This window comes from Sorex fumeus, unplaced genomic scaffold (assembly GCF_029834395.1).
Source record: "Sorex fumeus unplaced genomic scaffold, SorFum_2.1 ptg000128l, whole genome shotgun sequence".
Taxonomy (NCBI): Eukaryota; Metazoa; Chordata; class Mammalia; order Eulipotyphla; family Soricidae; genus Sorex; species Sorex fumeus.
This window is the reverse complement of record NW_026606185.1, coordinates 18,896,971-18,924,227: the sequence shown is the minus strand read 5'-3', so window position 1 is coordinate 18,924,227 and position 27,257 is coordinate 18,896,971. Positions and strand designations below refer to the sequence as shown.

Below are 27,257 nucleotides of genomic sequence, written 5' to 3'. Positions count from 1 at the left end.
AGAGCTCAGTTTTCATATTATGCAAATACATTTTGCTAGTGATATTTTCTATTTTTATAAGAATGATTCTCATTACAATTTTTACTATGTGAACTACAAAACTGTGTATCTGTTTTAACAGGAACATATACATAATTATGCTGTGGAGATATTTTCAAAAGTGTCAAAATATGAATTAAAGCAGTGACACTTTTTAGAGATTCTTATTCGGTTCTAAAACATGCTGCTTACAGAAAGAAGACTGGTTAAAATGGTTAGACCTTTGTATGGAGCAGTTCCTAAAATAACAGTTATTTTATCTGATTTAATGTTCAGCTCTGGTTATATTCTGTAGAAAACTTCTGATAGAATTAAATGTGCCTAGTGAAACCAGAGTAACTCAACTCTCCTCCATTTTCTGAGGAAAAAATTCCTATTCCCATGGTGACTGAGGGGAAATAGAAAATTCTCTCAATTACAAGCCCTGCCTCAAACTATCAGGTGGCACTGTTATCAGAGCCACGACCTTTGGCACAAGTGCTTCTCATTCGAAAGTAGAATGGGTATCTGTAATGGAGGTTAAATGAAGTTCTACTAAAGTATGTAAATGTGTTGCCCTTTTGGTCAGGTCGGCGAAAAATTTGCTAATTTCCTTTTCCTTTGGGGGATAAATCAGATCTACTGCATGTATTCCAGGAAATATACGCATATAGCACTAAGACAATAAATCACAAAATTTCAATATTTGATCAAATAAAAATTTTTGCACTAAATTAACACAACTAAAGAAATATGCATCTCTTTTCTTCTCTCTCTGTCTCTCCCTCGTTTGTGTTTTGGGCCCCATTCAGCAGTGCTCTATCACTCCAGGTGGTATACAGCGCTGGGAATCAAACACAGGTTGGCTGCATGCAAGGCAATTGCCTTAACCTCTGTAGTATCTCTCCGACCATGGGAAAAAAATTTCTTAGGGTGCTGAAATAATATATCCTTAATAGTGACAGATGAAATTAAATCTATTAAACCTTAGAAAGAAACATAATTAAATAAAAATATTCAATTCTTTTCCCAATACTTAATCTGTTATCCTTTAATGGTTACAAATATTTTCTTTCTCTTTTTTGGTTTTTGGGCACACCCAGCAGGTATTACTCCTGGCTCTGTACTCATGGCAGTGCTTGGGGAATCACACAGCATGCTGGTGTTTGAACCTGGATTAGATGTGCGGAAGGCAAATACTCTACCTACCTGCTATACTGTTGCTTTGGCTCCTGGTAACAAACTTTGTCAATAATCTTTTGTGTGTCTTACTGGTGAGTGGTAATTCTAGAATTATAAAGACGCAACGAATGACTTCTGGTTTCACTTAATGGTCTTTGCAGATATAAAATGAGATTTTACCACTGAGAATTCTATTTTTGTATGTTTAAATTTGTCCTATCTTTAAAGTGAAGACCTAGAGATTATAGTCTAGTTCTTTCACTTAAAAATAAGAAAATTAAGGTTTATACTAAAGAAGTGACAGAACTTATTATTCACAGTGTTGGAAGAAGACCGAATTCTAGTCATATGCTTTTCATCATTCCCTAGAAGAACAATACAACCAAATAACCAAAAAATTTCTCCACAACAAAAAGCATAGTTTGTGTTTTTGACAATGTTTTTGATTTTTACCTCTGAAGAGATTAGCGATGTCAATTTCTTCTTTTCCTTTGATTTTCAAACACTTTGCCTGCTGTACAAGTCTGGGCAAAGAACAGAAATAAAATCTAGATTCATTATCCTGTGAGGTTGGAATTATGATAATACAAATGTAAATAGAAACCAGAGGGTTAATAGTAGTGAATTATCAGGTATTTTGTTGCATAGGTTCTTTCTAAAATTTTTCTTATAAATTTAAAATTTTACAACTATACATTTTTTGCATTATATTTATAAAAGTTTGTTGCCCTAATTTTCCTTCATTCTATGACAGTAAAATGTTTCTAAGATTTTGATAATAACTTTTTTTCAGATTATGAAGGGAAACAATTAGAGATGGTAGGTGATAGAGTAGGTGGATAAATAATAATCACTACTGATGATTTGATGATTTTAGTACTTATTTTAATCAAGGGATATAGACATTGTGCTTAAAGAACTGTATAAAGTATTTTAGCTACACTGTTTAATGTCAAAGAATTAATTAACTTTTAAAATGCTTTACTATGCAGTAAGAACTAATTTTTTAATTCATTATAAAACTATCAAAATTTGAACTTGATAGAATGTAATGAATATGAAAGTTTCTAAAATGAAACTTTTGCACTGTTGATAATTACCAGTGATTAATTTTAGGTACATAAGGCTTGAAATAGCTGATTACATATATAATTACAATTTTAATGGAATTTTTTATACACTGCTTTGCAAATACATTTTCTTATTGCACATGGACATGACTCCCTTATTCCCACTGACAAGCCTTTGAGCTTTGAGCATGAAATAATTGTTTTAATTTATGTTTTAGATGAGAAAAGTTTCAGTTATCAAAAGTTATACGGAACCTCAGTGACATAGACAATTTGGGAAAAATCTAAATGAACTATATGTTCTATACACATGCATGTTATGGTAGAAACATCTTCTATTTATCAGTAAGGTTTTTCTTACCCTACCATTAAGACATTTATCAGAGAAACAACACCAAAAAAAGAATTTATATTGAAGTTCCAACCTGAGTCTTTTTTTTTTTTTTTTTGCTTTTGGGCCATATAGAGAGGTGCATGGGGCATGCTTCTGGCTCTATACTCAGGGATCACTCTTGTTGGAGCTCAGGGGATCACACGGTGTGCCAGGGATCAAGTCACGTCTGCTGTATGCAAGGCAATACCCTCCCACTGTACTGTTGCTCCAGGTACCCAACTTGAAATCTTAAAGAGATCTTCTTAGAGCTACTGTGGCACTAGTCCCAGGGGGCTGATAACCTGGGACACACTGCAGACCCCAGGGAGTCACTGCAGAGAATCTGGAGCCATGCAAGGCCTTAGCAGTCATGCTCTAATTTTGTGACCCAGTATACATTTTTAATCTCTAGAGGTCTCAGCTTCCCCAAAGGAAATGGAGAAATTACTTGCCTTACCTGGTTTTTAAAAAACAGCTAGTGAAACAGTATCTCCTAAGACAGGTTGTGATCTTATGTCATGGACAATGCAGAGAATTTTAATTAATTCAATGCACTGAAATATATTTTAAGTGTTAACTTCAATTCTTTTCACTCTGTAGCATTTAATTACATTCTTGTAGAAAAAAAATCCATACTACAGAAAGAAAACTTGAATTTAAGCAGTGAGAGCAGTGACTGAAGAAAGCTGGTCCCTGTTGAGGGTTGGGGACACAACTCATGCACAAATAGTACAGTGCAGTCATTTTGAGGAAAAAAAAGTTAGAAGAAAAATAATGATTTTATCTTTCCAAGTATGTTTCTCAAAAATTTTTGAGTGCTTTTCCTCAAACTTTACAGATTTTAAGAACCAGTTGATCTGCAAATCATCTGAAAACATCTGAGTACATACTGGTAAAGATCTTGATTGGACCTTACAAATTAAAATACGGAAGCTAGTACATCTTTCTTTTCTCTGATGGGCATTTAAAAAAGTCAGTTACATTTATTGAGTGGCTTTTGAGGGATAAAAGTCAGCCACTTGTAATTAATGACAGCTTGATATGAAATCTGGGTATAGTTTGCTTTCAACATTATTTCAGTACTAGGAGGACATGTCAAGTTAAACTATAAACAGTTCTGATCCAATAACATGTGAGTGAGAAAGGGACCTTCAAAGAATTCTCCTGGTCTTGATTTATTTGTGGCATTTTTGACTTTTGGAATACACGGAGATGCTCAGGTTTTACTCCTGGCTCTGTGCTCAGGCATCACTCCTGGTGGTGTTCAAGGGACCATATGTGGTTCAGGATCAAACCCAGATTTGCTGCATGCAAGTTAAGTGCTTTGGTCCATTGTTCTCTTCATTTGATGAGTGGAGGTGACACACAAGGCAGTGCTCGGGGGAGCATGTATTACTGGTGTTTTAACTAGGTTCAGTTACATGCAAAGTAAAAGTTTTAACCTCTTTACTATCTCTGTGGCTCCCTTCTTCATTTTGTTTAATCTCATTTGATTCTTAAAAAAAAACCCTAAGTCTAGAATTTTTGTTACTTAAAGATAACAACTGGAGGTTAGTAATATCAAGCCATGTATCCAGCTTGGACACAAAGGAGTAGATGGCTGGAGCTTAGACACAAATTGAAGTCTTTGGACTCAAAACAGGGTTATTTCCCTACTCTACAGACCATCTTCTTGAGACATAGGGCTCACCGGGCATTTACAAAAGCTGCCTGGGAGATTTCAGATTTCAGAGCAAAAGGCAGGGAGAGTCAATAATGTTCCTGGCAGCTGCCTGGATATGGTGAGTGCTAGGGTGGTTAATGCTCCAGGCGGCTGCTGGGGATATGGTGAGTGCCAGGTTAATGCTCCTGGAAGCTGGGAATATGATGAGTGCTGGGGTGGTTAAGGAGCTCTGCAGAGGACACAGTGTGTTGGCAGAATAGTGGTGTGAGTAACAGAGAGGTTTGTAAAGATACTGGCAACTGGGGCGGGAGAAAAACAGAAGTGGAGTAGAACCAACATAAAACAGAATGGGAGGTGAGATGTGTTTGGGAGATTAAGAATAAGTTTATGTCTTGTGTTTTAATCTCTGTATTATATCTCCAGCCCCTAGAATGAGTTTCTTGACCTATTTTTTTTTCTTCACAGAAAATGTCCCTTTCTCAGGACTCAGGTTATATCTAGTTGCCAAACTTACTCTTTTTGGGGGGGGGGGTGCAGAGTGATAGCACAGCAGTAGGGTGTTTGCTTTGCGCGAGCCAGCCCAGCCAAGCGAGGTTTGATTCGTCTGCCCCTCTTGGAGAGCCCAGCAAGCTACCGAGAGTATCTTACCCGCCTGACAAAGCCTGGCAAGCTACCCATTACATATTTAATATGCCAAACACAGTAACAATAAGTCTCAAAATGGAGATGTTACTGGGCCTGCTCGAGCAAATCGATAGACAACGGGAGGACAGTGTTTGTTTTGTTTTGTTTTGTTTTGTGTCACACCTGGCAATGCACAGGGGTTACTCCTGGCTCTGTACTCAGGAATTACTTCTGGCAGTACTCAGGGAACCATACGGGATGCTGGGAATTGAACTCGGGTTGGCCGCGTGCAAGGCAAATGCCCTACCCGCTCTGCTAACACTCCAGCCCCGAAACTTATACTCTTAAGTATAAGACATATTTAATTGCTGAACTTATCATCTTAGTGTAAGATATAATGAATTGTCAAACTTATACTCTTACTGAATAAATAATATGCAAACTATAAAAAAGAATGAATTTATGTGACTGAAGTGTCTACAAAATGCAAGGAAGACAAGAACTGAGGTTTAAGATAAAAGCTAGGAGCTAACCAAAAGTCTTTTTTAAAGTTAATTTATTTTTCATTTCATGGTTTTTGTAGGGTCCACATTCAGTGGTGCTTAGGGGCCACTAGGACTGTACCCCATATCTGGGCTTTGCAGTACCAGGCACACGGACCCCACTTGTGCTATCCAGCTGGACAGAGTCTCATTATTCTCAAGTTCTTGCACTTAGCCTTGTAGGTAGAGGGAAAAGTGCTGCATTTGGAGAAAATCTACTGTATATAGTCATGAAATGCTCAGAAATGATTAGTTCAATAATATATTATTTTTTAAATTAAAATAAAAAGGCAACAGCATTAAAATATCCATGTATTAACATCTGATTTTATTAAAGAATGAATTCATTTAAATTACGACTCACACCTTTTATATTGTTATCACAACTCAAGTACCATAAAAAATTCTGAAACTCTTTCATGAATAGTATTGCTATAGCTATAGTGTCAGGCCTCTGTCTCTGATCCACTCTATAGGAGAGGTGAAAAGTAGAAAATCACTGCATCCATTGTGGAAATGGGACAACTTTCCTTCCCAGGTCTCTGCTATCCTTTTCTCTTTCACTCATCCTTTCCTTAGGATTCTGTTACCTCTAAGTTGCAAAGTGGACAGCAACAATGTTCTCTGACCCTCTTACTATGCTTCTCTCCTTATAACAAACCACTGCTTCTGTGCTCAGAAAATGTTGGGGTCCTGAAACAGATACTACCATGAAGCAGGTAATTTATATGCATCATATATGTGTGTATGTGGTGTGTTGAAAAAGATGTTAAGAATCTTGCTCAAGGCCATACAGGGATAAAGAGACTAAAGAATCAGACGGTAAATTTAACTCAGATTAGTTAAAATGTACCTGAACAATTCCTTAAAACAGGAATTGGCCAATAATGAACAATATCCCAGTAGTCTAGTTCACCCATTGCCTCTTTTTATAAACAAAGTTTTGCTACAACACAGCCAAACCTCTTTGTCTACTTATTGTCAATGGCTGCTTTCACACTATAATGGCAGATTTGAGTAATCGTAGTTAAGAACTTATGGTGGTAGTCCAATTATGCCAGCACCATTTGTTGTAGAGGCTTTCCTTGTTCCACTTCACATTTCTTGCTCCCTTATCAAAGATAAGATGTTCATACATTTGGGGTTGTGTGTAAGATATTCCACCATGTTCCTTTGGTCTGTGGCCCTGGCTTTGTTCCAGTACCATGCTGTTTTAATTATTAACACTTTGTAGTAGAGTTTGAGGTTTGGGAGGGTAATGCCTCCACACGTTTTTTTCCCAAGAATTGCTTTAGCTATTCCTGGGCATTTGTTGTTCCATATGAATTTCAGGAGTGCTTGATCGATTTCTTTGAAGAATTTCATGGGGATCCTTATAGGGATTGCATTGAATCTGTATAATGCTTTGGGGAGTATTGCCATTTTGACAATGTTGATTCTTCCCATCCATGAGCAGGGGTTATGTTTCCATTTCCTTGTGTCCTCTTTTATTTCATGGAGTAGCGTTTTGTAGTTTTCATTGTAGAGGTCCTTTACCTCTTTAGTTAGGCTGATTCCGAAGTATTTGATTTTCTGGAGCACAGTTGTGAACAGGATTGTTTTGTTCATGTCACTTTCCTCTCTCTCATTATTTGCGTGTAGGAAGGCCATGTATTTTTGGGCACTGATTTTATAGCCTGCGACTTTACTATGTATGTCTATTGTTTCTAGGAGTTTCTTGGTAGAGGATTTAGGATTCTCGAGATATAGTATCATATAATCTCTGAATAGTGAGAGTTTAATTTCTTCCTTTCCTATCTGGATGCCTTTAATGTCTTTTTCTTGCCTAATATTCACTGCAAGTAGTTCCAGTACTATATTGAACAGAAGTGGTGATAGTGGGCATCCTTGTCTTGTCCCTGATCTTAGAGGAAAGGCCCTTAGTTTTTCCCCATTGAGGATAATGCTTGCCATGAGTCTGTCATAGATGGCTTTGACTATCTTGAGGAAAATTCCTTCAAAACCCATTTTGGTGAGAGTTTTCATCATAAACGGGTGTTGGATCTTGTCAAACACTTTCTCTGCATCTATTGATATGATCATATGGTTTTTATCTTTACTTTTGTTGATATGATAGATTATGTTGATCGATTTCTGAATGTTAAACCATCCTTGCATCGCCGGGATGAATCCCACTTGGTCATGGTATAGGATCTTTTTGATGAATTGTTGGATTCTATTTGCTAATATTTTGTTGAGAATCTTAGCATCCCTATTCATCAGAGATATTGTCCAATAGTTTTGTTTGTTGGTGGTGTCTCTGTTTGCTTTTGGTATTAAGGAGATATGTGCTGCATAAAAGCTGTTTGGGAGAGTTCCTGTTTTTTCAATTTCCTGGAAAAGCTTGAGGAGAACTGGCAACAGGTCTTCTTTAAATGTTTGGAAGAATTCACTAGTGAATCCATCTGGGCCTGGGCTTTTGTTTTGGGGAAGACTTTTGATTAGAGTTTAGATTTCCTTGATATGAATGGTCTGTTCAGGTATCCTACGTCTTCTTGGTTCAATCTTGGGAGATTTTAGGAATACAGGAATTTATCTATTTCTTCTAGGTTCTCTTGTTTTGTGGCATACAGACTCTCAAAGTAGTCTCCGATCATCTTTTGAATTTCATTGGTTCCTGTTCTGATGTCCCCTTGTTCATTTCTGATTCGGTTTTTAGGGTTCTCTCTCTCTCTTTCTTTGTGCAAAAAAATGGGCTTAGACCTCGACCTAACACCATGCACAAAAGTGAGATCAAAATGCATTAAAAATCTCAACATCAGGCCAAAACCCATAAAGTACACTGAAGACAAGGTCAGCAAAACCCTCCACGATATTGAGGCTAATGGTATCTTCAAAAATGACACTCCACTCAGCAATCGAGTGGAAACAGAGATAAAAATGGGACTATCTTAAATTAAGAAGCTTCTACACCTCAAAATATACAGTGACCAGAATACAAGGACAATCTATAGAATGGGAAAGGATATTCACCCAATACTCATCTGATAAGGGGTTGATATCAAGGATATTCAAAGCCCTGGTTGAACTCCACAAGAACAAAACATCCAACCCCATCAAAAATGGGGTGATGAAATGAACACAAACTTTCTCAAAAAAGAAATATAAATGGTAAAAAGGCACAAGAAAAAGATATTAAGGGCATACAGGTAGGAAAGGAAGAAATCAAGCTCTTCCTATTCACAGATGATATGATACTATACTTAGAGCACCTAAAACCTCTACCAAGAAACTCCTAGAAACAATCGACTTGTATAGTAAAGTTGCAGGCTATAAAATCAATACCCAAAAGCCCATGGCTTTCCTATATGCAAATAGTGAGAGAGAAGAAAGTGACATGAAAAAAATCCCATTCACAATTGTGCCCCAGAAAATAAACTATCTAGGAATTAGCTTAACTAAGGAAGTAAAGGACCTGTACAAAGAAAACTACAAAATGCTACTTCAGGAAATAAAAGAGGACACGAGGAAATGGAAAGATATCCCCTGCTAATGGATTGGGATAATTAACATTGTCAAAATGGCAATACTTCCCAAAGCATTGTACAAATTCAATGCGATCTCTATAACGATACCCATAACATTCTTCAAAGAAAAGGAGCAAACACTCCTGAAATTACCAGGAGGTTTACTCCATGGCTTGGAGGCCAGCCGCACACGCTAGGGGAAAAGGCAGCTCAGATAGAGAAGGGAGCACCAAATAAAGGGTGTTGGGAGGATCCTCCCAGGATGGGAGATGCGTGCTAAGAGTAGACTATAGACCGAATATGATTGTCACTCAATGCCTCTTTAGCAAACCACAGCACCCAAAAGGAGAGAGAGAACAAAAGGGAATGCCCTGCCACAGAGGCAGGGTGGGATGGGGGGGATAGGGGGTGGGAGGGATACTGGGATCAGTGGTGGTGGAGAATGGGCACTGGTGGGGTGATGGGTATTCGATCACTGTATAACTGAAACCGAAGCACAAAACTTTGTGAGTCTACAACTGTACCTCTTGGTATTTCACTAATAAGAATGAAAAAAAAGGGCACATGAGCAAATACTCTACATCACTAATAATCAGGGAGATGCAGATCAAAACAACAATGAGATATCATTTCACACCACAAAGACTAGCCCACATCCAAAAGAACAAAAGCAACCCGTGTTGGCGTGGATATGGCGAGAAAGGGACTCTCCTTCACTGCTGGTGGGAATGCCGACTGGTTCAGCCCTTTTGGAAAACAGTATGGACGATTCTCAAAAAATTAGAAATTGAGTTTCCATTTGACCCAGCAATACCACACCTGGGAATATATTCCAGAGAGGCAAAAAAGTACAGTTGAAATGACAACTGAACTTCTATGTTCATTGCTGCACTGTTCACAATCGCCAAAATCTGAAAAAAAACCCTGAGTGCCCGAGAACAGATGACTGGTTAAAGAGACTTTGGTACATCTACACAATGGAGTACTATGCAACTGTTAGAAAAGATGAAGTTATGAAATTTACATACAAGAGGTACTACATGGAAAGTATCAAGCTAAGTGAAATAAGTCAGAAAGAGAGGGAAGACATAGAAAGATTGCATTCATCTGGGGAATGTAAAGTAACAAAAGAGGAGACTAACACCCAAGAGTAGCTGAGATAAGCTCCAGGAGGTTCACTCCATGGCTTGGAGGCCAGTCGCACATGCTAGGGGAAAAGGCAGCTCAGACAGAGCACCAAGTAAAGGGTGTTGGGAGGATCCTCCCAGGATGAGAGATACATAGACCGAACATGACTGCCACTCAATGCCTCTTTTGCAAACCACAGCACCCAAAATGTGACAGAGAACAAAAGGGAATGCCCTGCCACAGAGGCGGGGTTGGATGGTGGGATGGGGGTGTGGAAGGGATACTGGAATCATTGGTGGTGGAGAATGAGCACTGTTGGAGGGATGGGTACTCGATCATTGTATAACTGATAACCAAGGACAAAAATGTGTAAGTATACAACTATCCCTCATGGTGTTTCACTAATAAAACTTAAAAAAAAAGAACTTATTGTTGTTATAGCCTAACATTAATATTTACTAACACAATTTTCAAGAAATGTTGCTAACCCCAGTTTTATAAAACAAAAGGTTTTGAAGGCCAAAAACATACATATCACATGTGATTGTTTTATGCTTTTATCTTTCTCAAAATTACATGAAAACTATATTTTGCTATAGTTTTGACCATGTTTTAATAGGGACTGAAAGATAAATACTAGTTTACTTTTCAGCTTTGCTGGGGGAGTGGGAAAGAGAGGGATGCTGGAGCAAGAGAGAGAGAGAGAGAGAGAGGGAGAGAGAGAGAGAGAGAGAGAGAGAGAGAGAGGGAGATTCAAAAAATAAAGAGAAGTGCCTGCTTTGGGATTTAGGAGAGTTCAGAATGGAGCGCACCCACTGTCTTTTACTTTCAGATAAATTGTCCGAGTCCATGAAAATTTCTTTGAGCTTTTTCTGTATTCAGGTGTTGTATTTAGTCCAGATGGTGTCTGCCAACTAAATACAAAGAATCTGAGGATACAGATGTGTGCACTGGCAGCTTTAACACAAATAGAATGAGAAAGGACAAATAAATAATATTTATATAACACAACAATAAGAGATGAAGAAGCTGCTTTAGGATCACAACATAGAAAGGGAATTTTTATTTTTGCTTAAAAGTTTGGAAAGATTAAAGATTTCAGAGGTGATGAGTTTGAAGTGGACCTCAGACCAAATTTCCAAAGAGAGGGACAGAGCAGAAGCTTAGACACATGCAGGAAAGGAGAATTAGGAATGGGGTAACGAGTCATTAGGAGAGTATGCAGGCAAGGCACAATTTAAAGCAAACCAAAATGTATTAAGGACCTTCAAGATTATCAGTCTAAAGAAGAATTCATGAGGATGGAGAACAGTACAGCAAATAGGGTGCTCGCCTAGCATGCAGCCAGCCCAGGCTTGATTGCCAGCAACCCATATGGTCCCCTGAGCATCACTAGGAGTGAGTCCTCAGTGCTGAGGAAGGAGTAATTCCTAAGCATCACTGGGTCTGGCTCCAAAGTAAACAAAGAAAAAATTATATTTTTGTTTTAACATGTTTAATTTGTAAACAAATATAATTAATTAAGCATTAAAATGTTGCATTATTAAAAACGATGCATCATTAAAAATACTGAAATTATAAAGCATCAATAAATGATATACATGTGAACACTTTATAGAATTATTAACAAGAAGGAAAATAATGAAAAATGACTTGGATATTTTGCTGGGAAATAGGGGATCAGTTGAATTAATTAGGGAAGTGTAATAATGTATGATACAATTATTAAAAACAAAATGAAGCATCAGATTTATTTGTGTTAATATAAAAATTACCCATAATAGTTTTATTTTGTTTTTTTGGGCCACACCTGGCTGTGCTTGGGGCTTACTCCAGGCACTTGGGGATCATTCCTGGTACTCAGGGAGCACACAGAGCGCCCACATCAGCTGTGTGCCAGGCAAGCACCTCATCCTCTGTACTATTGCCTCAGTTCCTCCAGAGTATACTGTTAAGTGAAAAGTATATTAAGAAAAATACTGTTAAGTGAAAAGTATAAAAAGAAAACATCTTGCAGACTGACACAAAAATTACACATAATTTTTAAAAAACAAATGTATAGTCACATTATGTGCATGTAAGCACAAAAATGTGTCAAAATGAGCATAACAATCTATTCACACAATAACCCCAGAAGGCAGCATCACAGCTGAAGACAAGGGAGTGATACATTGTATTGAAAAACTGCTATATTCCTGAAGTACTGCGGCAGATATTTCATCATGTTTTCATAAATGGATTCAAGCTGCTAGATAGGAAAAAGATCTGTTATTATTAATGTTCTTAATATTTCTAATAATTTGTGTTTTCTATTTTTCTAATATACATTACTTTAGTTATGAGAAAAATAATAATGCTAAAGGCCCCAACCTTGCTAATTTACAATGAATGGAAAATAGTTGTTTTAAAGGTGAATCAAGGGACTGGAGCAATAGCACAGCGGGTAGGTATTTGCCTTGCACGCAGCCGACCCGGGTTCAATTCCCAGCATCCTATATGGTTCCCTGAGCACCGCTAGGAGTGATTCCTTAGTGCAGAGCCAGGACTAACCCCTGTGCATCGCAGGGTGTGATCCAAAAAGCAGAAAGAAAAAGGTGAATCAAGTACATAGATAAAAATATAATATATACACTGATATTTGTGCAACAAAGTTTTTTTTTTCTAGCATTAAGGAACAGCAGCATTTCCTTATGCAGGGAACTGTGGACATCAGCACACGCTGTTCTGCAGCACTTAATTACTCAGAGCCTGGGCTGAGGCAAGAGTCCAGACACCCAGAGATCCACAATAAATTATAAAATGTCTAATGAGAATCAGCTCAGAAATATATGTTCCAGATCTTCTTAAAGGCATACCTGGGCTATTTCCTAACATTTCAGTAAAACTGCAGATTTCCTTAGGAAACCCAGGACGAGAGAGAAGGAGCCCAAGGAAGTGAGGGCAGGGGACCTGGGGGAGGGCTGAACCCTTTCATCTCATCATACTTCCTGTTTATATTCAGAAAATGATCTTAGCAAGACTAATTTCATTTTCAATTCGTGAAATACTCCATGGATCTCATTTTCCCCCTAAATGGCTTGGATTCTGTTTATGGTCTCTAGGACTTTAAGATAGGTAACTGATGAAAATGTTTTGAGTGTTACTCTATCACCCCTGGTTACTGTTTCATGGTATTTATCATAATTTGATTTTCCCTTACGTTTATAGTTTACTATACCTTTTTTCCCCTCTATTTCCCTTAACGGGAAATATACTCCCCACAGAGATGAAACTATTTTGTCCAACTTTATATCTTCAGTAGCTGATACACCACTTGACAACAGCAGAAGCATCATATATTTGCTGAATGAATGGCTGGCAGTGGTGAATCTATGTGCCTGTGCCAAATCTGGAGGACTCTAGTCATCCAGCCTGAGTTCAAATTTCTATTGTGCCATGTATTGGCCTGGATAGTTTTCATAACATTACAGGCTGAAGTTTAATAAGAGCAAGGATTTTAATCTGTTTATGGCCCTGGAATTTGAAATAATAACTCGGAAATAAGAACTTGTGAAATGAATAAATGTGGAATGAATGAATAAAATACATTTCAGGACCTGGTTAGGCTCACCATCCTGACTGCTGCCAGACATCATTCAGGTCTTCATTTAACCAACCAAATCCCTTCTGACGGAACCTTTCTTGCGAGACAGGAGGTGGTATGGAGTAGTGAGACAGAGCAAGGACCTGATCAAAAAATCTGGAGTTGTCGCTAACAACAATGTTGATACGGAAAGGAATAACTTGGCTGTGGTAGACGTATTTCTGTGTTAGAGAAGTTTGATTAGATCATCTCTTGAGTCTGTTACCATTGTAAAGTCCCAGGACTGTAATGCCTGGCTAGACCTGCCTGAGACTCTAATCAGAGAAGGGCAGGGGGTAGGGGAATGAAGGGAGGACATCCAGAGGGGCTCAGGCTTCCAGTCCAGCCACATCCTCTACTGGCTCAGAAAGTTCTGTGTGTTTGCATCACTGCCCACTCAATTGCAGGGTTTAATTTATTTACGGGTTCCAAATAAACAGTTCAGATAAGTGAAGGTGTAAATTTCTCTTTGGAGCAAAGATATATGATATTCACATCTAAAACTTGTAAGGCGTTAAAATAAGCATCTTATTATGAAAACAGGAAAATACAGAACAATAATTTGAATAGACTACAATAGGCATGGCTCATACCTATACTCAAAACCTAAGCCTCATATTTAGATTCATTTTAAAATGAGAAATTGATACTTTAAGAGGAAAACTAATCTATGTCTGAATCAATAAACTTGGGCATACTAAGACGTACAATACAAACAGTCATTTTTTATAAAAGAGCAATAAAATTGATTCTTACACAGTAGCAGTCTCCGCTCTTTTTGGCAGTATAAGCTCATACAAAAACCAAGTATTAAAAATGTAGATGCTAAGACACACACAGCTTTATGTGGTGGAGACCAAAAGCACCATGCAGTGCTAAGAAGGAAAGGGACCATTCCAAATTCGATCCATATCCCAGGGCATCACACAGTCCTTGATCCCTTGTGATTTCTTAAAACCTATTAAATTTGCCTAATATCTACTAAATGTCAGACATTATACAAAACACTTGAAATAAAAAATATATAAAACACAGTATTTAATTTTAAGAAGCACATATGGGTTGAAATAAAAGAAAAAATTCAAGAAAAAGATCATTCTTGGAGAGGAAAAAAATGCAGATTGGAGCAAATGAGGTAGCAAAAATAGGCATAAGGGTCTAAGCCCAGAAATGAAAAAGGTGAATGATTAAGGGGAGGAGGTAAGGACATTGCATACTTTACCTCACAAGCAGAAAATGTATGAATAAGAAGTGAAATAAAATACTCTAGATTAAAGAAAAGATGTGAATGACTTGGAAAGTTAATATGTGGAACAATCAATGAACACTGTTTTAATCCTGAAAATGGGCCTTATAGAAGGTGTTTTTCTTAAGGCTAATTTGAGTAGTGGAAATAAACGATCTGGTTTATTACAGTACAATCTACTACAAGGATCATTAAGGAACAGTTCCAGTATAAGGCATTCCCTCTGATTATCATAATCTTCTGTCATGTTTATTAACAATATAGACTTCTGTCATATTTATTAACAATATAGGCTTTCTGTATACTTAGGGAAGTATACAGAATTTATAATATGGACAGTATTATGAAAGAAAGAGTCTTATTGAACATTTTCTTACATGTTATTAATTATTGAATATGATAGGTATTTAAAACTAATCGCATAGCGGGTAGGCATTTGCCTTGCACGCGGCCGAGATGGCCGAGCCTGGTTCAATTCCTCTTCCCCTCTTGGAGAGCCCGGCAAGCTACCGAGAGTATCTCGCCCACGGCAAAGCCTGGCAAGCTCCCTGTGACATATTAAAAATGCCAAAAACAGTAACAACAAGTCTCACAATTTGTTGTGAGACGTTACTTACTGGTGTCCGCTCGAGTGAATCGATGAACAACGGGAGGACAGTATTAGTCATAATATACTAAAGACAGCTTTTGGGAATTGAATGGAATTATTAGGTAATACTTTGTGGGTGACAAATACCTGCATGAATGTTCTATTTGGGCTTGGAAAAACTAGAAAATATATTATAGGGGGGAGCAATTGCATTTCAAAGTAATTTTCTCTATTAAGAAACTATTCTAATAAAAAACTAGATTGAAGCCTTTGGTATATTACAATGAAATGTGTTCAAGACAGAAGCTTTAAGATAGAAACCTTTGGCAATTAATTAAGTTTAAAGTGGAAGATTTTATATAATTCACGGTATCAAGAAAAATTTAAAAAATAGGAAAAACATAGAAACACAATTCTTCTTTAGTATTTCCATTTTTCACAGACTACGAGATAAATTTATCACAAGATGACTCTGGAAATATGAGCAAAAGTAGAAAGTAGTCTAAATATAAACCCAGAGAAGCATTTTCAAAGCCTTAAATGGCAATTCTTTTGCTAGTCTAGTGTAATCGAAATGCATATAGGATTTAGAGTCAGTTATAGATTCAAATCCCAATTTTCCCACTGACTGAATACGATCTCAGACTCTTTGCTTCACCTTTCTAAACCTCTGGCAGCTACACAGTCAAGAATACTTATCAGGAGAGCAAGTGCAGCAGGTAAAGAGTTGCCTTACATGTGACGGACCTGGGTTCAATCCCTGGCATTGCATATGGTTCCTTGATCACATCAGGGGTGATCCTTGAGGACAGAGCCAAGAATAAGCCTTGTGCACCTTCATGTGTGGCCCCAAAACATACAAACAAATTCCCCACAATTATCATATATACGGTTGTTATGGGTCTGGAGTGACAGCACAGTGGGTAGGGCATTTTCCTTGCACATGGCTGACCCAGGTTCGATTCCTCTGCCCCTCTCAGAGAGTCCAGCAAGCTGCCACGAATATCTCGCCTGCACGGCAGAGCCTGGCAAGCTCCCCGTGGCGTATTCTTTATGCCAAAAACAGTAACAACAAGTCTCACAATAGAGATGTTACTGGTGCCCGCTCGAGTAAATCCATGAACAACGGGAGGACAGTGCTACAGTGCTACAGTTGTTAGGAAGGGAAAATAAGATTAACAAGATGATGCATATTAAATGTTTAGTACAATGCCTTACAGTTCAAAATGTGTATGTGATATTGATACTAGATAATTATAATTACTTCTGGCATTACTATAATATGCTGTTCTAGTAATATGCTGGATTTAATCAGAAGACCTATATTTGAACTGACTCAGCAATAGCAAGGATTACTACTTTCTCATCTATAAATAGACATAAATGGCAATATCTGCTTTGCCTAAACGACAAGATTGTGGGAAGTTATAAATGTAATGAATATGCAAATTATAAAGTATTAAACTTTATAAAGCTATTTCCCATTCCTCAAGTGCATACCCAAGGAACTTATACAGAGAGTCATTCATCAGCTCTTAATACACCATAAATATACTACTATTCACTAGTAGTAGAATCACAAAAGTGAGATGCAGGCTAAAAAGTATAAGTACAGATAAAGTTTTTCAGTACTTCATTAAGTGTTTCCTTCTTTACAATAACATGGGGTTTTTCTGCTTTGATGGCTAATTTTGTAAATGCAAGAATTATATAATCCACTTAGATTTGAATACTTAATCCTCTACTATGAAAATATGAACATACTATTTCCACTTTAAATCATGCAGTGGAGATTTAAAATGTATTCAGAGTATCTCTCTATGAAGATTAACATGTCAGTATATACATACTGGAGCAGCTGTGGAGGGAAGTTGACACTGGTGGTGGGATTGGTCTTGAAATACTATATGCCTAAAACCCAACTATCAATGATTTTGCAGATCACATTTCTTTAATTTAAAAAAAGAGAGGAAAGAGGTGGGAATAAGGAAAAAGAAAAGAAGAAAGAATCACAAAAGTGAGATGCAGGTAGGGAAGACTCAAAACTCCCTAAATTGTTGGACTTCGTTCTGTTGATTCTGGACAATGTCAAGAGTTAATTTCACAGTTTGCACTTGGTTTGTCAGAAGTCATGCTTACAAGGTTACAGAGTGTTGCTCAAGTAAGAAATCTGAGCAATTCAGTACTGGATACACTGATCAGAGGCCAGTGGAATTTATAACTCCAATTTTCACTATGCCTATTCCTGGTCATGAGCCAAAGATAAATGTATTTATCTTCAACATGTAGAAGGAAAGGGAAAGAATTTAAATAGCTGCTCCACCTGGTGATTTTAAGAGCAAAGACCTAGTTTAGAGAAAAAGCAGATGGAGGAAATTATGACAAGTGAATTCAGAATGTTTTATTACTGCTCATAATTAGTTTATATATTATTCCTTGTTGACTTCTATGTTCCCAATTTATCCTTCACTCTGAAATTTCAGATCATGAACAGGATGCCACAGAATGAACACTATTGCCAATGCTATTTATTTTTGGTTGATCTTTGGGCCACACCTGGTGGTTGTAGGGGCTTACTCTTGGCTTTGCACTCAGGGATCACTCTTGATGGTGCTCGGGGGACCGTATGAGGTGTGAGGCATCGGATCTAAGTCAGCCATGTAGCAGGCAAGTGCTTTACATGCTGTCTTATTTCCCCAGCTCTACTGCCAATACTATTTATCCAAAGATTATGACAATGATTAGTTTAAAAAAATGAAATGGGTAATGATTTAGCATACAAATACGGCTTTTGATTTGATGGTCTTGATGATCAGAAAACAAAATAATTCAAGACATGTGCTTTATGAATTTCATTTCTATCTTCCCAATTACTTTTTACACAGTTCCACATATACTTAAAATAGAATAAAAAAATAATGTTTGATTTTTCTGAAATTATCAAATCATCTCTATTTGTGCTTATACTTGTGGTTATATAATTATAACTATATTTCTATAATTACATAAATAAATTTATATATGTGCATGCATATTTGTGTATGTGCACAAAGCTCCTTCAAGGGGGTAATGCAGGTAAGAATATATTGCAAAGGTTACATTCCTAAAGGAGTTCAAGTACAGGAGATATATTATCTGTGTTTGTTAAAAAGAAACCTTTAGTTAACCTTTTGAAAGCAGTTCCACAATCTGTTTATTCTCTCTGACTTTTGACATGAGGATGAGTGTTTATAAAAAAGACTGAATGAGGTTTTATTTGGAAAAAAATAAAATAGAACAAAAAGAATAAGGTCAAAGGAATACCCTGGATTCTGTAGTTCTGAAACAAATGAACACCAACCTTTAGAAAAGTTGTTAAAAAGAGAAAAAAAAATCCCCCTCAGCTGGGAAATGGGATGGATGTTCAAGCTTTCAGCTAGTTAAAGTTGTAAACACTGTGGGAGTGAAAAAAGCAGTAAAGAACAACTAGACCCTGTGAAGTTTCAACAAGAGGAGTGGGTGTATAACAAGTAATAAAAACGCAAGATATGGATACAAAAATAGAGAGGCATGTGTATCCACAGGAAATAAATCATGCAAGAGAGAGAGCTCATCTGCAGTCATGTGCAACGTGATCAAAATCAAATGGAGTTGTTTAACGAATGTGAAATGTCGTCTAAATGTTCTGTAACAATAATTATATGAAAATAAAATGAAGGAATAGAAGTGCCGAGTCCAGAATGTAAAGTCCGCGTGAAAAGCGCATGCCGGAAGCCAGCATGTCCCCTGGGGGTGAAGGAGCAGCCCCGGCAAAGTCTCGAGTGAGGGGAAGCGGTTCCAGCGGAGACTGCGCCCACCGGCAGCGAGCACGACTTCCCTGTCATCAGGCTGAATGGAAGAGCGAGTCTTGGAGTTGGGAGAAACACAGCCCAGCAAGGAGCAGCTCACTCAAAACTGGCACAGAGAGGAGAGCTTATGTCTTCCAGGGGCTCGAACACGAGCACCTTCTGCCTGTAGACAGAGCTGAAAAACCTCACTTCCAGCCTTGGCATCTGCCCTTTTTTCACTCCAGCTCTGACTGGTTGATCACTGTTTGCTTGGCTTTGCATTTTCATGCATTTAAAATTCTCAACATGGAGAGTGTAGCTCTTTTACAGAAAAGATGTTCATGTGATTTACTCATTTTGGTTAAAAAAAAACTATCTCACAGTGATCAGCAACAAAATAAAAATAACAATTAGGATTGCGTTTGCAGCTCCTTAGAAAAATGACTATATGTAAATAAAATGGAAACTGATACTTAAGATCATAAGTTTACATATTAGGAAAAAACGTTGAGGTCTTATCAATAAATCAAAATGGAGACTGTTTGGAGTAGGAAGAAATTGCAACTAAGCAACACTGGATTAATGATGACAAAGGAAAACAGCAAGAGAGAAAGAAAATTCCGAGACGACTGAGTGGCTATGAATACTTGGCCAGGTGTCCTAAGAGAAACCATCTACTAAATGATTTCAAGAAAAATATTTTCACAATAAAAGGAAATCTTACAGAACAGTCTGGATGAGATATGCTTTCATTCCACTTAAATATAAGACACCGAAGGTCTAAGAAGGTCAGGCTTAGGTGATTCAAAGATCCATAAATACCAAGAATCACTTCAAAGAGATGCAGAGAACTATTGTTGTCAACAAATTTGTTCACTTACTATTCTACATAATGTACTTTCAGGTTTGTATATTCAAATAAATTCCTTACTTGGGTGGACTCTCCATCTTTTCATGCTGTCCGTTGAAGTTCAAACTACAGAGGTTTTTGGATTTTGAATGTGAAGAATCTAATTCCACATTTTCCTGAGCCTGTACTCTCAGAGGGTAATGAAGTCGTGTCTCCTTTTTCAAGTTGATGTCAGAATACGGGCAGCCGAATGCACTGGGTTGTATAAAAATGAGAACAGAGTCATCAGTTCATAAATACAAATTAGGGATCTACATACATTGAAACAGATTTACATTCAGTATGCAAGCACTGGAGAGTGACAGACCCCTCTCACAATCACTTTTGCATGCTTGTCCTTTGATAAAGTTGTAGGTTTTGAAACAGAAACTTAAGAAAGACAAAGATGTTCCTGAGGGATGAAAGGCTCACATACAGCCTTGAATCAATGTTTGCTTCCTTCTAATATTTTGTTGTGGTTTGACTATATCAAAAATACTATGGATAAAGTCACAAAATATCATACTTTAATTTCTTAACATTCAGGTATATCCAGAAATACTGTATCAGGGGTTCTGCTTAAACATCCTGTACCTTCTTGTGAAGTTCTATAGAATGATGTGAAGGAAAAGGGGGCAACCAGGGGAAGGGTGAATCCCAACCCTGAGTATCGTTGGAGCAGCTCAGGGCAGAAGGACCTGCCAGTACCCTGATTTGGTTATTTAAACAGACCGATTCCTTGTCTGTTAGATTTCTGTGCCTGCATCTCTTCTCTGTCTTTAAGGAGGCTTGGAATATCCATTGCTGCTAGAAAAGTGGCAGTCACTGCTGGTGAAAGCACAAGTGTTCCAGGAGGCCACCTGCACTCAGGGCAGGGAAGACATTCTGTCAGTGTCACCTTCATTCTGGTGAAATGGGAAAGACCAGTTTAACACAGATGGGTTTTGCGGGGCCGTAAGAGGTCAGTCACACTCTACTAAGTGGGAGCTGCTATCATGATCTCAGCTCTCATCTGCCACATCCCCGGGAGGGCAGGCCAAAGACTCAGTGTCCCGGCAGTTGAACTTTTTCGGATTTGGTTTCTAATATTCTGTGAATTTGTTACAGCATGGTAAATAACAAAGCCTTTCTGAATATTTCTGAAAGTCTTCTTTGGCTGTTTTAAGGGCATACCAAATTCAGGGAACTTTGTTTTGTAGTTTTCTATTTTAAAGTCAACTGGTTTCTCCAGGGAGGGTCAGTAGACAATTGAACCTAAGAGGGATTTGAGTATGAATCTATATCTAGAATTAACTTTCTGGAATTTTGGATGGAGAAATTATGATGACACCAGTCTGTTTCCATAGGCAAGGGTACATCCAAGAGTACATCCATATTGGCTTCATGAGGATGAGCAGATGTGCTACAAGCAGGTACACAAGGGCTGTCATTTATGGTAATTGTCACTGGTTATTATTTTACTGATTTATTGAATATTAACTGAACATCTAAAACATATTTTATCTTAGAAAATATTTTTATTATGAAATTAAAACATTGAATATCTAATAAATGTTTTTACACTATGAATTTAAAAGCTATCAGTATTAAGTATATACCTATGGTTCATTATAGCTTAAAGTGTTTTACATTTCTTAGGCCTATGATTTACTAGAAAATGTCCTAAAATGCTATTGATGTGTTCATTTTACAGATAAGGGTCACACAGGACAAGCAATGTTTCCAAAGGTACTTGGCACTTTCTTGGGAAGTCCTGAAATTGATCGCTTATTAACAATAATGGAGGCAAAAGTGGAGAAAGGTTTTGAACACCATCAAAAATGAAAACCATTGTGTAAAGTTTGTGTAGAAAGGAATAGAAGAAAGATATTACAGGGCATAGCAGTTCTTGGTTTGCTAGCGTTAACGCCTAGGAAAAAACATGTCAGCATATACCAGGATACTGCTTAAGGAGCGAGATGTGGCAGGGCTGTTTCCAGTAACCACACAACAGGAGACATCTGTCTAAGTTGTATCATCCATGATTTAAGAGAGATTTTTTAAAAAACTTTCTGCAAATGAAAGTTGAAAGACATTAAACTAATATAAAGATGTTAATTCTCATGCACACTTCCACTGAAAGAGTTTTAATGAGGATTATGACACTGAATTTTCGTACTCTAATACCACTGCCCCTACATGATTCTTGCTGCATGACCCAGACAAATCTCCTCCTACGGTCCATTTTCCCAGAGCTGTAGACAACTAACACAGACACTCTTGCTAAGTACTTACTTAAGTTGAAAGACATTTTGTTTTCAACAGAGTCCATTCACAAAGCAATGTAATCACAAAGCATGTAATCATTTATTTGTTTATTAATTCTATTCCAGACCCTCTTTGCTCCTCTGGTACACAGGTATGAAAAACTAAACAGAATGTCCCAATGTCACTGGGATGGAAGGCTCCCTGATTCTTAAAAATAGGTTTATGAAAACATAACTCCAGGTCAAAATGAAGGGTGAAGTTCAAAAGAATAAAAGACAAAAGCACAACTGCAAGATATACTGTTAAGGAACATGAACTGATTATAGTTCCTGTTATTGTAACAGGAGATAAAAGAAAATGCGAAAGAAGTGAAGATATGAGGGACCTTGAAGATACAATTGTGCCAGTTTCAGTCTGAATTTGCTGTCAACAAGTTTCTGTATTTCATCACTAAGCTCTCTTACATCTGATGTAGAGAAATATTTGTGCTACAGAGGTAGCACCTGAAATTTTGGTTTTCCTTTTCATAAATGCCAACCCTTATTTTTGGATATATGCATCAGTGTGTGTGTGTGTGTGTGTGTGTGTGTGTGTGTGTGTGTGTGTATGTGCCATTTTGTGTGCTTAAGATAAGCATGATTCTGCATCAATCTCTACACAGAAAAAAATCAACTAAATTGGATGGAGAGATAATATACAATAGTCAGCCTGGGTTCAATGCCTAGCACTGCAATCCACAAACACCACCAGAAGTGATTCCTGAACACAGAGTCAGGAATAAGCTTTGAGTACCGCCAACTGTGGTCCAAGTATCTTCCCCAGTCTTCCCCCAACAACCCCCCCTCCCACACGTATCAATTAAAGTTGCTCTCTTAGGTACTATAAAGCAATTTAAAATTTACTTTTGTTTTAACCAAACAATGGGGCAAAAACAGTGATATAGACATAGTTTCTTTAAAAATGCTGACATAAACTAAAATTTCTATTAAAACTGCTGGTAAAGGTAAAGGATCAGTCTGAATAAATCAGAGGTGGTTTACTCAAATATCCCTTTTATGGACCAACATAATCAAGAGTGAGGGCTTGTAGGCTGAGAGGAAAGTACTAAGCAGCAGTGTTGCTGGTGAGTTCTGATGACTGATCACACCATTCCCCCAGACTCCTCAATTCCTTCTTAATGTATATTTCCTGCTCGCAGGAAAAAAAGAAAGAGATGGTAAGAAATACGAGGTTGTTCCACACAAATTATACTTTGTAAAATCCAGATAATCAAGTATCAGAAATTTCATGTGGTTCAACAGAATAAATTATTAAAAAAAAAAGTCAGTTCTAAACACATGAAAGGGCACTGTAGTAATAGCACTGTCCTCCTGTTGTTCATCGATTTGCTTGAGCAGGCCCAGTAACTTCTGCATCATGAGACTTGTTACTGTGTTTGGCATATGGAATACATCACGGGTAGCTTACCAGGCTTTGCCGTGTGGGCGAGATAACTCTCGGTAGCTTGCCTCATCTAAGCACATCAAAGGGCAGGCAGAATAATAGAAGGTGAACACTTAAGGAAAAGGCTGGCAGACAGCTGATAGAAATGAGCAGACTTACCTCAAGTGGAAGAAAACATGCAGTGATTGCAATTAAAAATACTAGGTTTTCTTTTTAGAATATTTGAGTATACTTGCAGAGGCACACCCAGTGGTGCTCAAGAGGTTACTCCTGGCATACAACTCAGGGGTTATTCCTGTCAGTTCCTGGGGGACCAAGGTTTGCTAGGGATCAAACTTGGGTTCTTGCATGCAAAGCAAGCATTCCAGTTCATTTAGCCCAAGTATGATTTTTAATGTATGAAAATAAATGAAAAGGTAAACTATATGAGAGTATTTTTCTAAAATTTTATCTTATAGTCTGTCCTTTTGGGCTGGAGCATAGCACAGCAGGTAGGGCGTTTGCCTTGAACGCGACTTACCCAAGTTCGATTCCTCTGCCTTCGATTCCTCCGGCCCTCTCGGAGAGCCTGGAAAGCTACCGAGAGTATCTCACCTGCAGGGCAAAGCCTGGCAAGCTACCCGTGATGTATTCAATATGCCAAACACAGTAACAAGTCTCACAATGTTACTGGGCCTGCTCGAGCAAATTAATGAACAACAGGATGACAGCGACAGTGACAGTCCGTCCTTTTAAAACCAGTATTATGGCTGTATAATAGTAGAGGGATGAAGCAACTTGCCTTTCACCCATTTGGTGGCCAACCCGGGGTCTATCCCAGCACCATATATGGTCCCCTGAGCACTGCTGAGGGTGGTTCTTGAGCACAGAGCACAGAATAAGTCCTGAGCACTCTGCCTGTTAGATCCCAAACAGAATCAAAGTTAAAAAGTAGGATAGAAGCATTATTGAATGCTGCTCTTCCTTAGTGTTACAATGAGGATAGCTATTGGGAGGAAGCACTATTGATTGCCAATGCTGGATAGTGCATCACTGAATTTTGTTTCCGACTCAACAAGGTCTTGGCCTTTCTGAATTCTTTCCTTCATGACAAGGGTTTCCACAGATTGGTGTAGATCTTGCAGCAACCAAGATCTGAGACAGGATGAAGCAGTTTCTGCACCTGTGCTGATCCATGCCCTCGGTTTTCTTCCCGAGTCATCATTCTCATGGACGACAGGTTTTCTTGCCTTCTGCTTTGACCCCTGTTCACATTTACTGCCCCAACTAAATTCAGAGGCTCTCCTGGGAAAAAAGCCCTTTGTTCCTACTTTATTCTTGCCATTCCTTTCCCTTGACAACCACTACCTCTGATTCCAACTCAGGAAGTTAGAATCCCTTCTCAGATATCACCTGGCCACTCTTGTGCGTTCTTCTGGTCATCTGCCCACTAACTGGAATCCCTTCCTGCATGTTGAATTTTTTCTACTGACACCAATTCCAAGTGTGTTTGTGTATGTGTGTGTGTGTGTGTGTGTGTGTAAAATGTCCAGGTTTTAGTGTAATATAAGTAATATATTATATAAGTTTTTGTGTAATTTAAGTAATATAAGTAATCATGTAAATAAGTAATAATTTAATATGTTTAATAAGTTTTAGTGTAATATAGGAATATAAGTAATATAATAATTTTAATATTAAATATAATAATTTCTAACCCATCCTTTTGTAAGTAGGAGACTCTCAGTATCTCTTTTAATGCCATAAACAACAAAATATATGCATATACACATATAAACAACTGAATGCCACTTCAATGGATAATAAGCAGGAAACTCCCAAAAGACTGGGATATCTCATTAGGACCAGGATTTGTTCCTAATCTCTCATCTCATTCCTGTAATCAACATCTTAAACTCAGTCTTGTTGCTTTTCTATTTCCAATCCCCCATTTCAGCTATCCCAGATTAAACTCTTACTCACAGAATCTTGCTCTACATCTCCACTGATTATCCAAATGCAACAATAAGGAAGAGCCCAACTGTGGAGATGAAGAATCAGCTGCTTTGAGAGTTAGATTTAGATCCTATTGCAATTTATCTTACTGGGCTCCTGATGTAGATTTACAGAATATTTAAAAATTAGAATCTCATAAGTAATGAGTACATGCTAAAAATATAAACCCTGCAACTACTGTAAATAGAAATAAATCGAAACTAATCTCCATTTATTTTTGTTAAAAAGGCCAAAACATCAATTCCAACACATGACATTTATTTAGTATGCATTTAAATATGACCTATAATTGCATGTGTATAAAACTGTTACTCAAATTATTATGTTCCAGGTAATATTTTCAGTAACTAGACAAGGAAGAAAAAATATGTTAATCAAGAGTGAGAATTCAATTGTGTGTGGAATTGTAGATACTTTATCCATTAAGATACTTTATTGTATTATTACTAGAAATTCCTAAGGAAATTTTTTCTTCAATCTAACAGTATACAAAGCAGCATACTAATGGCCTTTAAAATCTTATGTTGAAACAAGCATAATGTACTTAGTAACTAAGTTGTGCAATTTATGATAAAAAATATCTGATGAATAGAATTTGTAGCTAAAAATTAACAGAATATTATGTACACGGTTAACATTAAACAGTAAATTAAGTGGCTATATTGACAAACTATATTACTAATTCATTCAAAGTAGTTACAATGATGCATTTGTGTTTCTATTATTACAATGAGCATTTTTTCCCATATACAAGCTTTTTCCTCTCTTTAATTTTACTATTTTGTTAAGTGGTTCGACTATATCAAGGTTATTTTTTACAGTTTGTAAACTGCAATTTCATTATAATATTCTATGTAGAAATTCATTTAATTCTCTTAAAGCATATTTTCCCTAAAGTGTATTTTTCTTGTTCTCAGAACTTTCAAAACAAAATTTCACTCAGAAGTGAAAAAAAAATATTAAGGACAATTCATAGAACATCTGGAGAATAATTCAATTAAAAAACTGCTCTAAACACAATTAAAAATTACCCATAAGTTAAAAGCATACTTTTGGTTATGGACATCATGCACACATATAACTTAGTATATTGTTTCTATATCATATATTTGCATACATGTCAAATAATACACACATACATTTTATGCACTGAACAAAATCTCACATTCAAAGTTAATATTGATCCAAGGTCAACAAAACACTCAAATTTTGTTTAGGGATAGTCTTATCTAAAATGATAAATTTGAAGTCAACTTGACAAATCTGTTAGCTAAGATTAGGAGTGAATTGTCTTTGTGATGGAACAAGAAAACC

General features: G+C 37.3%; 1 protein-coding gene across 1 annotated transcript in view; it reads right to left on the bottom strand.

Annotated features, from left to right (window-relative positions):
• Nucleotides 1–27,257, bottom strand: part of L3MBTL4 (L3MBTL histone methyl-lysine binding protein 4) — a 328,160-nt gene that overhangs the window by 111,609 nt on the left and 189,294 nt on the right. Inside the window, exons 12-13 of the mRNA XM_056138437.1 lie at nt 20,301–20,474; nt 1,654–1,724 (exon numbers count right to left, since the gene is read on the bottom strand). Of these exons, the coding sequence (XP_055994412.1) occupies nt 1,654–1,724; nt 20,301–20,474 (245 nt within the window). The remainder of the gene's footprint in view (nt 1–1,653; nt 1,725–20,300; nt 20,475–27,257) is intronic.